The following is a 16,332-nucleotide window of genomic DNA, read 5'->3' on the forward strand; positions in this document are numbered from 1 at the left end:
GTTTTAAGCTTCAATGCTACTCCTTCCTTTCATTTGAAACAACGTTTTCATGTTTATTTTTCATTGTTTTCTTATAGTAATGCTAGAAAATCCTGCACCCTTTTTGTTGAATTTTTCTTCCCCCATGACTGATTCCTCCAAGGAAAGATCCTCCAACATAGCCCCCTCCCCTCAGCCCCACCCCCAAATGAAAGAAAACCCCCTGAAAACGTCTGTACACTTCCCAATAACCATTACTATATGTAAACACTGGTCAAAGTTTGTAACTTGCAGCCCCTCCCCCAGGGATTGTGGGGGAGTAAGTCATCCCCAAAGACATATTTATTAAGGTTTTTGACTCCGCTGAACAAAATGGCTATCTCAAAATTTTGATTCGTTGACTGTGGGAAAAAATGAGCGTGGGAGGGGGCCTAGATGCCCTCCAATTTTTTCGGTTACTTAAAAAAGGCACTAGAACTTTTCATTTCCGGTAGAATTAGCCCTCTTGCAACATTCTAGGACCACTTGGTCGATACGATGACCCCTGGTAAAAAGAAAAAAACAACAACAAACAAATAAACACGCACCCGTGATTTGTCTTATGGCAAAAAATACAAAATTCCACATTTTTGTAGATAGGAGCTTGAAACTTCTACAGTAGGGTTTCTCTGATACGCTGAATCTGATGGTGTCATTTTCGTTAAGATTCTACGACTTTTAGGGGGTGTTTCCCCCTATTTTCTTAAATAAGGCAAATTTTCTCAGGCTCGTTACTTTTGATGGGTAAGACTAAACTTTATGAAACTTCTATATTTAAAATCAGCATTAAACTGCGAATCTTTTGATGTAGCTATTGATATCAAAATTGAATTTTTTAGAGTTTTGGTTACTATTGAGCCGGGTCGCTCCTTACTACAGTTCGTTATCACGAACTGTTTGACACACCTTCCCTTCTACATGGACTTGGTAAAGGGATTGTGCTTAAACGGTTGAGAGACAACGGAGAGTTTGGGAGAAATGCTTCAACGTTTTCTCGAGTTGATACTTCGAAAAAAGAGATTAAAGCAGCGGGAGATGTTGAACACCGTACAGAGCTGTTTAATCGCACAATTAAAAAAAATTGCTACGTCTAGTACCTTTTTTTAATTAAAAACAAAATAGTTTTTAAAATAAAACAATTTTTCACCAAAAGCTCCATTTTTCTACAGCACTGTAGTAGCCTGTGTTATTATAAAATCATGATTCGCTGGGCCCATTGTACCATTGAATATACCCGAACCTAGTAAAGAGCAAATGATGGCACATAGTATCTAAAAGTTAAGATAATACAAGCATCTTTTGAGAATTGCGTTAAAGAGGAAACTATAACCCATACTACGTGAATATAGAAAGTTTCGGTAGAGTTTACTATAAATTGGAATTATTTAATTTTCATTGCTATCATGGCCGTAGAACTAGCTTTATATTTTTTAGTTTTTTATTTTTTTAGCTTTTCTTTTTTTTTGGTTTTTTCTGTTTTTGGTTTTTTCTTTCTTTGAATTTGTTCCTTTTTTAGTTTTTCTTTTTTTTTAGCTTTGAAACTTTTTTAGTTTCTTAGCTTTTTTCTTTTTAGTTTTTTACCTTTTATATTTTTTTCTTTTTTTTAGGTTTTGTTCCTTTTAGGTTTTTCTTTTTTAGTTTTTTTTTGTTTTTTAGTATTTTTCTTTTTTTTTAGTTTTTTTCTGTTTTAGTTTTTTCTTTTTTTGTTTTTTTTATATTTTTAGTTTTTCTCTTTTTTTTAGTTTTCTTATTTTAGTTATTTTTTTCATTTTTAGTTTTTTCTTTCATTTTCTTCTTTATTTTTCAGACTTCAGATGAAAACCCTCACACATACAAAAAAACAAAAATACTTTAATGTTTTTTTTAGTTTTTTCTTTTTTTAGTTTTGAAGCTTTTTTAGTTATTTTAGCCTTTTTTCTTTTTAGTTTTTTACCTTTTTAATTTTTTTCTTTTTTCTTTTTTTTCTTTTTAGGTTTTTTTAGTTTTTTCTTTTTTTCTCTTTTTTTTAGTTTTTTTCTTTTTTTAGTTTTTTAGCTTTTTTAGTTTTTTCTGTTTTAGTTTTTCTTTTTTTGTAGCTTTTTTAGTTTTTTAACTTTTTTCTTTTTTATTTTTCACCTTTTTTCTTTTTTTCTTTTTTTTCTGTTTTAGTTTTTTTTGTTTTTTTTTTGTTTTTAATTTTTTTAGTATTTCTCCTTTTTTAGTTTTTCTCTTTTTAGTCTTTTTTTATTTATTAGTTTTTTTCTTTCATTTTCTTCTTTATTTTTTCAGACGTCATATGTAAACCCTCAAACACACAAAAAAAAAAACATATTATGATTTTTTCTTTATTTTAGTTTGGTAGGTTTTTTAGTTTTTTTTAGCTTTCTTCTTTTTAGTTTTACCTTTTTTAACTTTTTTTTAGTTTTCTCCTTTTTAGGTTTTCTTTTTTTTAGTTTTTCTTTTTTTTTGGTTTTTAGCATTTTTAGTTTTTTTTAGTTTTTTCTTTTTTCAGTTTTCTTTTTCTTCTTTATTTTTCAGACGTCATATGCAAACCCTCAACACAAAAATACATACATCTTATTTTTATATATATATATATATATATATATATATATATATATATATATATATATATATATATATATATATATATATATAGAAGATAATGTAACAGACAAACAACTTATTTTTATATATATAGAGATAATGAACTATACCTCACAGTGAATGAAATATTAAAATAAATAATGGTTGCAGTGGTAGCTGTAACCTAGTAGAGAACAAATGATGGAGCTTATTGGACATAGGCACAAACTTTTGAAAAAAAAACTAACCAAAAAAAGCAAAATAAAATAAAAAATAATAAAAAAACTTAAAAAATGGGAAAACACTATGAAAAACTAAAGAAAAACTAAAAAAAATAAGGACATCATGTTTCAGTTCTTTTTCATTTTCTCTATCACTCTATATTAATCATATATTCGACAATACACTCTATATTAACAGTTACCGCAGCACATTGGCTTTAATGCTCTCTTTCGAATTCGAAAGATGTGAGTTCAAGTCACTTTGCGGTAACCACTGAAATTACTTCATTACTTCAATATTATTAAAAATACTTGATTTTTTCTATTTTTTCCGAATTAACCGGCCCTCCACTCCCCCCCCCAGATAGTCAAATCGAGAAAATGACTATTTCTAATTTAATCTGGTCCGGTCCCTGATACGCTTGCCAAATTTCATCGTCCTAGCTTACCTGGAAGTGCCTAAAGTAGCAAAACTGGGACTTTAGGTTTCCCCCCTCCAACTCCCCCCAATGTCATCAGATCCGGTTGGGATTTAAAATAAGAGTTTTGAGACACAATATCATTCCAAACATCAAATTTCATTAAGATCCAATTACCCGCTCATAAGTTAAAAATACTTCATTTTTTCTATTTTTTGCGAATTAACCGGTCCCCCACTCCCCCCAGATGGTCAAATAGGGAAAAAGACTATTTCTAATTTAATCTGGTCTGGTCCCTGATACGCTTGCCAAATTTCATCGTCCTAGCTTACCTGGAAGTGCCTAAAGTAGCAAAACCGGGACCGACAGACAGACATAAAGACAGACAGACAGACCGACAGAATTTGCGATTGCTATATGTCACTTGGTTAATACCAAGTGCCATAAAAAAATTGGGATTCCCAGCCCAAATTTGGGTACCAGTGGAAAAACGTTAAAATTACGCATGGTGACTAGCCCTCAGTAAATCATTCCTTCTGCGGCTGGAATCCCTCTCCATCGAGAGCCCAAATGAAACAGAAATTCCAGGACAAGTTAAAAAAAAAGAACTGATGAATAATAATATAATACATACAGATGATTTTGAATGAACCCAAATAATGGAATTAAGGCGTGTAAAACATTTTTCACGTATATCTGTTTCTTCTCCTATTATTTTCTTTCCTCTGCCTTATTTTCATTTTTTGTTATGCCCTAGCTTTAGTGGTGTTCTAAAATAAAGGAAAGGCTTGCTACTTCTAGTACCAACCAACTCATAATTATCAATAATCAAAATACTGCTTGTCGATTCATTGGAGAGCTTATCAATTTTATTGAAGTAAAATATGAATTTAAAAATTTTTACAAATTTATTTCGGTAAAATTGATTTTGTTCTATATTTTAGAATTATGTCCCAAGTCATAAATTTGAATTTCGCTCATTGAATTGGAAAACAAAAGCCCTAGTATCCTTTTTAACAGTCGTAACTGATGGAAGGGCAACAAGCCCCTACCCCATGTTTTCTTTTCCCTTAAAAGTATCCAATAGAAATTGTGAAAAATCTGTTTTGTTCAAAATGGTCTAAATATCATATAACAAAGCTTTCAGGATCGAAACAACCGTCCAAGAACCTGGAGACAAGGGTTGTATGTTATGCTCCGAAGGCGAAGAAGGTTCTTATGGAAAGCGTAGTCGTATAAACTTTATAGGAGACTTATTTTGGAAATTGAAAGCTCTAGTTCCCTTTCAAGATTCAAAAGTTATAGAGGACAACTAGCCATCCTGTCTTTTTTCTATTATTCCTATTATTTTCGTTCATCATCCTTATTTTCCTTTTTTTGTTACACCTTAGCTTTAGCAGTGGTCTAAAGCTAAATATTAAGCTCTATATCTATATAAATCTAAAGCTCTAATATTAGAATATTGCTTGTCGATTTATTGGAGCTTATCAATTTTATAGAATATTAAAAGAAATAATGAATTTACAGATTTTTAAAAATTTATTTCGGAAAAATTAATTTTGTTCTATATTTTAGAGGGATTCGAATGCAAATCTTTGTATGATCCGAATCTATTTGAAGTTTGGCATATCCCGTACATTTTTATGGAATGGGGTCTAATGTTCCGTGGCAGACATATATCTGCAAATCCATGTCAAACAGAAGATTTAGATAGATTGGTTTTTCTGTTATCATTGAATTATACAGTCTACGTTAGCAAAAACTGCAGAAGGCTCCCTAACGACTGGACAAATTGGAGAGTGGATGACATATTCTGGGTTCACAACAAAGAGCCAATGCTAAATTGCTCCTTACCAGATAATTCAGTGAAATGGATTTCTTGATATATGTTAACTTATTTCAGCATTTATAAGCATGAGAAGATAATCATATTTTGTACGTTTTTTAACACAAATCGTGGTTTTGCAGCGGCAACTAGCCATCCTGTCTTTTTTCTATTATTCCTATTATTTTCGTTCATCATCCTTATTTTCGTTTTTTTTTACCCCTTAGCTTTTAGCAGTGCTCTAAAATTAGGGAAAAAGCTTGCCACTTCTGGTATCAAAGAACTCAAAATTTTCTAAAATTAGAATATTGCTTGTCGATTCATTGGAGAGCTTATCAATTTTATAGAATATTAAAAGAAATAATGAATTTACAATTTTTACAAATTTATTTCGATAAACTAATTGGGTCTATATTTTAGAGGGATTCGAATGCAAATCTTTATATGATCCGAATCTATTTGAAGTTTGGCATATCCCGTACATTTTTATGGAATGGGGTCTAATGTTCCGTGGCAGACATATATCTGCAAATCCATGTCAAACAGAAGATTTAGATATATTGGTTTTTCTGTTATCATTAAATTATACAGCCTACGTTAGCAAAAACTGCAGAAAGCTCCCCAACGACTAGACAAATTGGAGAGTGGATGACATTTTCTGGGTCCACAACAAAGAGCCAATGCTAAATTGCTCTTTACCAGATAATTCAGTGAAATAGATTTATTGATATATGTTCACTTGTTTCACCATTTATAAGCATGAGAAGATTATCATATTTTTGTACGTTTTTTAACACAAATCGTGGTTCGCGCAGCATCTTGCAGCGCGTCTTGGCGCGCAGCACCAAGCAGCGTCTTGCAGCTAGGTACTTAGTGACTGGTTGTAATAAATAAAACGAATCAGTATAGCTTTTGGTAAGTCTCTACGCAAAAGTGTCTGTTTTGGTATGCCAAGTACGAACGCGCATTCTTTAAGAATAATTTAAGACAGGTTGTAGCATTAAAATAAACATATGAACCTCGAATTTATTCTAACAGCTGCGACTACCTGAAAGAAAGGTTAAATCATAATAGAAAGGTAAAGAAAGGTCAGAAAAGGTTAAATAAGTATCCATTGTTGTCATTAAAATTGAGCCCTCGGTATCTGAACAAGTACCTTTGGGATCGGGAATTGGGATGGTAGCTTTATTATTCAGTAACCTAAAGGGATCTAAACTTGGTATAACAGCTCACGGCCGTATCCAGAATTATTTTCATGGAGTGTATTACAAAAGAAGTTTTTCCGGGGGGAGGGAAATAAAAAATAAAAAATGGACCAAAATTTGTTTTTATTTATTTTTATTACATTTTTATTAGTCGAAAAAACCTTTCGAGGGCGTGTGTTTTCAAACTCCATAAGCCCCCTTCATGCAGTCTTGTAATAGATACCAAATTCTGGTACCCAAGACATCAAGTAAATAGAAGAAATAACTGTTAATTCCTGTGTACCTAAGGTAGATAAGCTTGGGTACCCTCTCGCAAGAATATTTACTGTAGTTGTTGTTACTTTACACTTTTGGGTCTATGGGAGACGAAGGGCTGGAGTTAGTGCCAATGAAAATCTATTCTCGGTTATCATGTACTATTGATTTATGTTCCTGCAGCATACTAATTTTATAAAGTATCGATCCCACAGAGAGCCGTACCCAGGGGTGGGTAGCTTTATTTTTCTTAATTAGAATGACTATTGGATGCCTCATTGTTTACGCTATGAGGTGAAACTAAGGCTAATAAATTTTTTTTTCATAGACCAAGGTTTATTTGTCTTAATGACATTCTAATATCATAGGTAAAAATAACACCTCCTACGCTAAGAGGTGAAACCAAGACCGAGGATTTATTGAGATTTTTCACGGGCCAGAGTTAATTTTTCGTAATGACATTCTAACACCATGGACGGGAACGATAATTGAATACCTCGCTGATCCATTTTCGATATTTAGCAATTTTGTGTCCAGTATAGATTGAACTTGAGTTTTACCAAACATGAGTAAACATTTGTATCGACTCTACAAGAAAAAATTTAAGGGGAAAGTACAGTTTTCTTAGCTATTTTTAAGACATAAACATAAGAATAAATTTTTACGCCTCATACTTTTTTTTTTACTGATAAATATAGTATTAGCTAGTGTAAGCTCTAATTGTTTCAGATCCTGTTTTTTCCAAAATCAATATAAGTTTATGGAACTCATTAACCTATCTTTCAATTTTGGACAACAGTATAGGCTCTACTATTTTATGAAGTGCTCCATTAATGCGTAATCATATTGATGTTCTATCCCTGTGATTCCCAGCTTGGAGAACAGGCCCCATTGGTGGGTCATGTCAGTAAATTGTTTTGTAATGAAGAAGAGGTGTACCCTCTGACTGAATATACTGCAGAGGCTGAGTTTAAACATTTTCTTATGTTAACAACGTCACATTCATATGCATTTAAAAAGCAGAAAAAATACATGGTAATATTGCTATGATGTCATTAATTGTATAAAAGGTATTGCTCTAGCCGCATAGTCACTTTTATGTGTTTTGCTAATATTGCAGCAAATGTAATAAAATTTGCAATAAAAATACATAAATAAAAAAAATTAAAAAGATATGTGACAGCACAAGATTATAAAAAGATTAATAAAAAGATTATGCAAAATTTGTCACCTTTTTATTTTTTTTTTCAATTCAACAGAATCTCAGTTCTTTGTCAAAAACATGTTAATGTTTAAAACCTATTAAACAGAAATTTTGTTTTGTTAGCCAAAGACTTTAATTTTTTTTAAACACAAAACTAAGATAAAAACAACTTAAGCCTATATTTTCTTTTTGTCGAGAGTAGGCATTTAGAATTATGTTCAGTATATAAACATGCCTGTATTTTTTTATCCATAAGTAATAAGCCAAAATATAGAATTGAATGTTTTATATGTTGTTTCCAAAAATAAAGAAATAATGTTAGAGAGCTTATTATCTTTTAATTTCTGACAGTTGATTAATCCACAAATCTTTCAAACTGTAAAGATATTCTGCAGCTTAGAGATGTATAGCAGTGAATTTGAGTTCGGAGCATTTCCTTAGTCTTTTGGGAAAAAAAGATTATTGCAGGCAGGTTCACTAGCCATAGAGGGTAAGTTGCAAAAACAAGTACGAGGAGTACCCTTTGACGATTTCTTAAGTTATATTAAGACTAGTCCCCAAGTAAAATTCTTTGATCTCCTCTCCTAGAATAAAGCTTCATTTTTTGAGTGATTTTCAACTTGGTAGAACATTATTAACATTTTGCTCAAAATAAAATTTACCATTCTCGATGTTATATATTCAAAATAGGTACTCAAGTAAAGTTATATAAGTAGGGCTACAAGTGTTTGCTTTCATTTGGACATTTCTTAGGTGAGAGGAAGATCAAGCGTATAAGGTAAACTTTTGAAGAGACCAAATTATTTTATGAGCATACAGTGATTCCGCTATCCATTTTTGCTTTGTATTTAGAGGACTACCAGCAAAGCCTTTCGAAAGAATACTGTTAAAGAAAGTATGCTTGTCCAAGGCTAGAAAATCATTTTAGTATCAGCATTTAATAAACGTCCAGCTACAAAGTATCTTAGATAAGGATTGGCTATCCCCTTCCCTACATCACAAAGTTCGGTATCCCTTGCTTCCCTCCTAAGAAAATACTTGCCTAAAGTCTCAACTTAATCCTCCTCCTCCTGCTAGATAATAGACAAAAAGATGTTATCACCAAAACTATGTACATACTTCGTCATATCTTTAAAGGAAACTATTGTATTATGCTGAGTATGCTTTCCCTGTTTGACATCCTTTCTTCTGCAAAGAATCATTGAACAGAATACAAGCTATTTAAAAATGATGCCTCAGAATTATTTTTAATTAACGGAAATCTCTTACATCCCCTTCTTCATGGAGCCAATCATACTACTCTGGTGAGGATAAAACTTCCAGGATTATTGATTTTTCTTCTTCAGTCTAAGAAAGTCAAACATTTATCATAGCTTAACTGCCTTTATAATATGTTTACGATGCCGTATGAAACCACACTCTAAAAATGCTTCTTGAATGAAAGACTAAAATTAATAGAAAAGATCTTGTTATGTATTAATATTTCACATACAGGAAAAAGATTTCAACTTTTTCTTCCCTAGTATATATAACTAACTTATGTTTCATACCTAGATCTTAGTAAAGAGTGAATCATATTTTGAAGCTATTGCTTTTTAGTGGTACTACCGCCAGAAAAACTCGAGTGACACAGAGGCTAAAGTATGGTTTCCTCGGGTCTTCTCCGAGAGAGGGGTGAAAAGTCAAGGTCAGGTTTTTTCCAACGGTGAACCTTGATTTTCGATCCAACCCATTTTCAAAGGTTAATACACCATACAATATAATCATTTGAGAAAAATGGCATTCACTTTAGCAGTGTTTAGAAGAATTTATAAAAGGAATGTGATGACGTGTGAAATAACAAAGCTGCAAGTTTCAGAATACCCATTTTTTGAATACTTCTATTAAACACAAAAATTATTACTGAAAACTTCTTCACCAGATATTTTTGCATTCAAAATTCAATCCTAAAGCCCTTTTGTCTCTTTTTTAATTTCATATTTTGCAAAAAAAATTCCTTCTATTTTACCCAAAGGTATATTGCATCTTATTTAATTTCACATTTTACAGAAAATTCCTTCTATTTTCCCCAAAGGTATATGCAGAGGTTTTGTTCTAAGGAGCATCCACAATAAATTTTTTTTTTTTTTAATTATCAAAAATTGGTTTATATGCATTTTTGTTACGTTTTCGCGAGTTGAACAAAATTTCCGAGGATGGAAAAGGTCAAATCTTTTTACTTTGCACCAATTCTGACTTCTTAATTACGAAAATTGCTGTTAAGCTTATTTATCACATGTTGTGTCAGTTTTTTTTTACTGCACAGTTTCTTTTTCAAGCACATTTGCGGATCTATATAAATTTTTTAAATAGCTATAAGGTCTTTCGGTTTCCTATACACATTTCTTTTAGTGCAAGAGTAGGCATAAGTGTACCATAACTCGATAGCATGACAAGAGCAATATAGATAGTGTTTCGCTTAAGTCTGCTGAACTTCGCCTCGTACGATTTGACACAACAGCGTTTTTTAAGAAGTCTCGGCTGGGACTCACCGGTAGACTTTATCGATCATTAGATCTGGTAAAGCTTCTGTCTGGATCATAATATAGCCACATATGTGTATAAAATCTAAATTATACACGACTACTTCGCTAATTCACCAGTTAAAAAAAAAGGTTTTGGCAGATATTTTGGTATCAATCACTTGTTTTAGACATTAAAAGAAGCCAATGAAAAATATTCTAACCGTTTGTCTCAATCAACAACTGTTTTTTTTTGTGTTTTTTTAGCTAACTGACATTATTAGCTAACTGATTATATACTGTGGTTAATAGTCAGCTCATTTTTTCCTTGTATAATTCTGGGGTCAATCTCTCTGTTATAATGCTTCTTAGGTTTTGGTATTCAAAATCGTTTCTTCAATTAAGATCTGCACCAGACACTATTATAAGAATGCGAAGAGAAGTTAGGCAGGGTGGTGTTCTGTCCCCTACGCTTTTTAAGATTTGTATTTCTAGTGTGCTGGCTAAGATTTCAGGTACATACCTTTCTGGTCTTGCGGATGTTTCTTATCTTGCGTATGCTGACGAATTGCTTCTGATTAGCCGTTCCAAAAAGGGTCTTTCCAATATCGTCTCTATAGTTTCTGAAACTTTCTCTGATATTCGCCTTTCAATTAATATAGATAAATGTGAGTTTCTTCCCTATAATTGTACTACTGCTACTATCCTTCACTGTAATAACTTCACTATCCCTCTTGTTGATTGTATTCGTCGGCTTGGTATCTCTATTACTAACAATCTTTCGAGCTTACGTCAGCGTACTGTTTGTGAAATAAGTAAAAAGATTCAGATTGGTTATGCAAAAATTGTTGCAAATAGAGGGAAGTATAATAGACGTGCGCTGGCTAAACTTTATTCTATTTTCTGTGATCATTCTGTCCTTTATGCTTCAGGTCTTTTCCCCCTTCTTAATAATGGTAATTTAAAAAGAATTCGGATAAATTATTTCAAATTTTGCAAATTTCTTCTGTATATTCCTTCTTGGAAAAAAACCGGACTCTTTTTAAAAAATTTTCAGTTCCTGATATAACTTTAAAGTTGGAGATTCTTCACAGACAACTCTCCAGTACAGCTTCTGCGCGCCTATCCCCTCATCACCGTTTTATCCATTTTTTCGTTGACTTTGTGTGTGTATTTGTTTTTCTCTTTGTGTTTTTTGAATTTCATTGTTTGTGTGTATTATTTAATTTTTTGTATTAACGTAAAAAATTTCTAGTGTCATTACTTTTCATTTTTTGTATGTTTTGCTTTTTTGTGTGTATTTAATTGTTTGTACTCCATATTTTAATACTTTTATAGTGTTGTTGTGGGTAAGCAATAAATTATTATTATTATCATTATCAATTTACATATGTTTTCACCCAACAAAAGAGGATTAAGACACGTGAACGTGTCAAAATCTTGAAAATATTGTCTCAATATTTGTTGATTGCTTGATAGAGAAAACAACATTTTTAGATTTTTAATCAGCATTGATATCTGTATTAGAAAAAGTAAACATCATGTCAGATATATAAGGCTTGTTATTGTGTAATATACCCCCTTCTTAAATTCGTCAAATTTAATAATCTTTTAAGCGTAAAATTTATGATCCAATAATCAAAGTAAAAGCGGTAGCTTTTTGTGGGATTTAAAAAGATGAAAGCCCAGAAGAGGAGTCTTTCTATCTGTGAAAGAAATATAGCAATAAATACAAAGACATAGTAGAAGTCAGCAATAGTTGGGAAGAAATTTGAGCTGATATAACTTTTTCAAATGAGATTTTTTGTTGTTAATTCTTCGCTTTTTTTCAACAGGTTTGACAATGCAAAGACTTGGACGTTTTACTGACTAAGCAGTGAAATTGAGACCACTGTCATATCAGGCCCATGTTCTCTAACAGCTTAGTTCTATTACTGTTTAATCGTATTTATTTTTGAAAGGAGGAAAAATATCTTGCTATTAAAATCAAGATTTCATGTTAACTTATCGGTTTTACTACTCGCAAAGGAAAAATTTATCTGTTCGGTCTTAGAAGATCGATGAATTTATTTAGTAGGTTTAAAAAGGTAAAACAAAGACAGAACATGTTTAAAGCCGGTTTACATTTAGTTTGAAATTTAAAGGGTACACACTTTTCCATGCATCATACAATTGGTAAGTGTCAGTAACACTTTGCCAATCCCTTGAGCGTTTACCATAGGCCGCAGAAACTAGTATTTTTTTGTAGTACAGTCAATCCAAATTAATCTTAGTAACCTTGAACAAATTACAATAGTGTCTATTTTGGTACGGTTCAAAAACCGGAAAAAATTGTGTACAACATATAAAATATCTGCCAACTTTAGGTACAACTTGAGACATCAAAGCCATTGCTAAGAAGATTGAAACTGAAACGTGCAAACTGTCTCCTTTTGATCATGCGATTCTTGGCTGTGACACACCTTCCCTTCTACATGGACTTGGTAAAGGGATTGTGCTTAAACGGTTGAGAGACAACCAAGAGTTTGGGAGAAATGCTTCAACGTTTTCCCGAGTTGATACTTCGAAAAACGATATTAAAGCAGCGGGAGATGTTGAACACCGTACAGAGCTGTTTAATCACACATTTAAAAAAATTGCTACGTGTAGTGCCTTTTTTAATTAAAAACAAACCTTTTTTTAGTTTTTTTCAGTTTTTTTTTTCTTTTTTATTTTTCAGACGTCATATGCAAACCCTCAACACAAAAATACATTCAACTTATTTTTATATATATATATAGAACAAATGATTGAGCTTATTGGACTTAGGCACCAAAAAACTAACCAAAAAAAGTGAAGTAAAATAAAAAATAAAAAAAAACTTCAAAAATGGGAAAACACTATGAAAAACTAAGGAAAAACTAAAAAAACTAAATAAAAAAATAAGGACAACATGTTTCAGTTCTTTTTCATTTTCTCTATCACTCTATATTAATCATATATTCGACAATACACTCTATATTAACAGTTACCGCAGCACATTGGCTTTAATACTCTCTTTCAAATTCGAAAGATGTGAGTTCAAGTCACTTTGCGGTAACCACGGCCATCACATGGGGAAGCAAAGCTGACTTTCTAATTAAGTTTTACACAACATATATCAGGTCAAAGTTAGAATATGCAGCAGTTGTATATCACCCTGCAAATCAATCATCCCTTAAAAAGCTAAATGTTATACAAAATACAGCATTGAGGATTGCATTTGGAGCTAGGAAAACGACCCCGGTTTCATTCATGTTGGCAGAAAGTGGCCTGGATGATCTCGAAACTAGAAGGAACACTGTTACACTAAAATATTTAGCAAAAGTATGGGGGTCAGATGAAACAAATCCAGTGAAATCAAGGATTGTAAAACGAGGTCTGCATTCAACTGCAAACAAACACAGAAAGCAGAACCAATTAAACTTCCTTAAAAGGTCCATTCAAATATGTGCTCAATTTGACTTAGAACTAAAGATCACAGAAATGTTACGTGTTCCAGACATGGACTTACCTTCACCATGGGAGTGTTGCAAAATAAAATGCTCAATGGTCATGGAGAAAAAAGAAAACTTGGACTTCGCCACTAGTTTCAAGTTGCTGATTGAAGAAGCATTTAGGGATTTCCTTGATATTTATACGGATGGATCCAAAGTAGATGACTGTAGTCCAGTTGGAGCTGCATTTGTTATACCAAAAAAGAAAATTACAGCACAGTATAAGTTACCCAAACAAACGTCGATCTTTCAAGCTGAAGTTATAGCAATAAAGAAAGCAGTAATATATACAAAAGAAAATCTGAAAGAATATCCTGAAGTATTGATTTGCTCTGATTCGAAGAGTGCACTGGAAGCACTAACCAACATAAGTAGAAGTGGGACACGGTCAAGGGAAGTGGCCAGTTGCTATAAGGAATTAGTCACAATACCCACAGGTCAAGAAATCGTTTTACAGTGGGTTCCAGCTCATGTTGATATACATGGAAATGATATAGCTGACCGAGCTGCAAAAGATGGCACCACTATTGAGGACCCCTTCACATGTTGTGAAACTCCAATTCAGATTATGATGATTGAGGAGGTTATAAAAAAGCAGCAGCAATACTATTTTGAAGAAAATCGTAACCTCTCGGGAAATTGGTTTACAACACGAAAAACAAGAAGGAAGTCAGAACTGAAAATCTACAGGAATCTGACTAGAAGAGAAGGAACCATAGCTTTTCGTCTAAGGTCCAGACATGCAGGTACTCATTCATACCTTGCAAGATTTTATGGAGATGATAATATCTGTGATCACTGTGACAGTGAAGAGACAGTTGAACATATTTTAATTGATTGTGATCATTATATGCATCAGAGAAGACACATAGAATCATTCTTCAAGGAACAAAAGGAAAATATTTCAGTAAATTTACTACTTGGTGGTTTCTTAAGTGATGAACTAAATACCACAGTCATACGCTTAGTAGTGCAATTCTTAGAAAAAATTGGATGTGACAAGAGGATGTAATTAAAGACGCTGGGAATCATTTAATTTCCAGCGTAGCAAGCAAATATTCGAAGAATATAGAGAGAGGACCTGAGTGACCATGTAGTCAAGAGGGGTCCGAAATTCATCTCATCATCCTCATCTTTGCGGTAACCACGGTAATTTAAGAATCTTGATATCATTATGGATATGGCCAAAGGGAAATATTATGGTCTTTATTTGTGGTATTTTTTCGTCAATCTTTTCTTGTTTATTAAGCAGGTCCTTATTTTCTAAAATAAAAAGCTTTGCAGAACAATTTTTAACACAATACACTTTAGTTTCCCTTTTGTATTTCCGGTAGATTCCTACGGCTATCACCCCTGCTTTAATAGCACCAAAAATGTAAAAAACACTTTTCGGGACGATTGGTGGCAACAATACAGACACTGTCACCAGGCTTCAAAAAGGCCTTTGCAATGGTTTTCACAATATGAAAATATTCTGCAAATTTGTATTTTCTGCTTTTGTCCTTTCCTGCAACAAATGCCACTTTGCTAGGTTTCGCTTTATTAACTTTTAAAATTTTATTAAAAAACACATTTTTTCAAGAACGAACGTATTAACAATTTGCTTTATATGTAGTTTGAACCAAGCAAAAAAAGTAAATCTAACTATCTATATAAATAAACATGTAAAATATAGGAAAAAAAAAACAAAAAAATACAGAAGAAAAAGAACGATAAAATAAATTTAAAAATTAAAAAACTGAAAAAGATAAAAACTAAAAAAATGAAAAACTAAAAATTTTTTTAGTTTTTTCTTTTTTTGTTTTTTTATATTTTTTTTAGTTTTTCTCTTTTTGTTTTCATTTTTTTTAGTTTTTTTTTTTCATTTTTAGTTTTTTCTTTCATTTTCTTCTTTATTTTTCAGCCGTCATATGAAAACCCTCAAACATACAAAAAAACAAACATACTTTAATTTTTTTTTAGTTTTTTCTTTTCTTAGTTTTGTAGCTTTGTAGTTATTTTAGCTTTTTTTCTTTTTAGTTTTTTACCTTTTTAATTTTTTTTTCTTTTTTTTAGTTTTTTCACTAGGTTTTTTTTAGTTTTTATTTTTTATTTTTTCTTTTTTTTTCGTTTTTTTCTTATTTTTAGTTTTTTAGCTCTTCTAGTGTTTTTCTTTTTTTGTTTTTCATTTTTTCTAGCTTTTTTAGTTTTTTAGCTTTTTTATTTTTTATTTTTTACCTTTTTTATTTTTCTTTTTTTTGTTTTAGTTTTTTTGTTTTTTTTAATTTTTTTTAGTTTTTCTCTTTTTTTAGTTTTTCTTTTTTTTTCATTTTTTTCATTTTTTTTTCTTTCATTTTCCTTTTTATTTTTTAGACGTCATATGCAAACCCTCAAACAACCAAAAAAACATGTTATAATTTTTTTCTTTTTTTAGTTTGGTAGGTTTTTTTTTTTTTTTTTTGGCTTTCTTCTTTTTAGTGAAAAACTAAAGGAAAACTAAATAAAAAAATAAGGACAACATGTTTCAGTTCTTTTTCATTTTCTCTATCACTCTATATTAATCATATATTCGACAATACACTCTATATTAACAGTTACTGCAGCACATTGGCTTTAATACTCTCT

At 31.5% G+C, this 16,332-nt stretch overlaps 2 protein-coding genes across 2 annotated transcripts in view; both read left to right on the top strand.

Annotated features, from left to right (window-relative positions):
- Positions 1-11,559, top strand: part of LOC136039806 (uncharacterized) — a 39,098-nt gene extending 27,539 nt beyond the window's left edge. The window contains exon 3 of the mRNA XM_065723705.1: positions 4,799-11,559. Within this exon, the coding sequence (XP_065579777.1) occupies positions 4,799-5,106 (308 nt within the window). The 3' untranslated portion in view covers positions 5,107-11,559. The remainder of the gene's footprint in view (positions 1-4,798) is intronic.
- Positions 11,560-13,486: 1,927 nt separating this feature from the next.
- Positions 13,487-14,740, top strand: LOC136040007 (uncharacterized). Its single transcript, XM_065724073.1, has one exon. It carries the CDS (start codon positions 13,487-13,489, stop codon positions 14,738-14,740), a length of 1,254 nt encoding a protein of 417 aa, XP_065580145.1.
- The last annotated feature ends 1,592 nt before the right edge of the window (positions 14,741-16,332 follow it).

Source organism: Artemia franciscana, chromosome 20 (assembly GCF_032884065.1).
Source record: "Artemia franciscana chromosome 20, ASM3288406v1, whole genome shotgun sequence".
Lineage (NCBI taxonomy): Eukaryota > Metazoa > Arthropoda > Branchiopoda > Anostraca > Artemiidae > Artemia > Artemia franciscana.

Coding starts and splice junctions, on each gene's coding strand:
- LOC136040007 (XM_065724073.1), top strand. CDS start 13,487: ATGTTGGCAGAAAGTGGCCTGGATGATCTCGAAACTAGAAGGAACACT.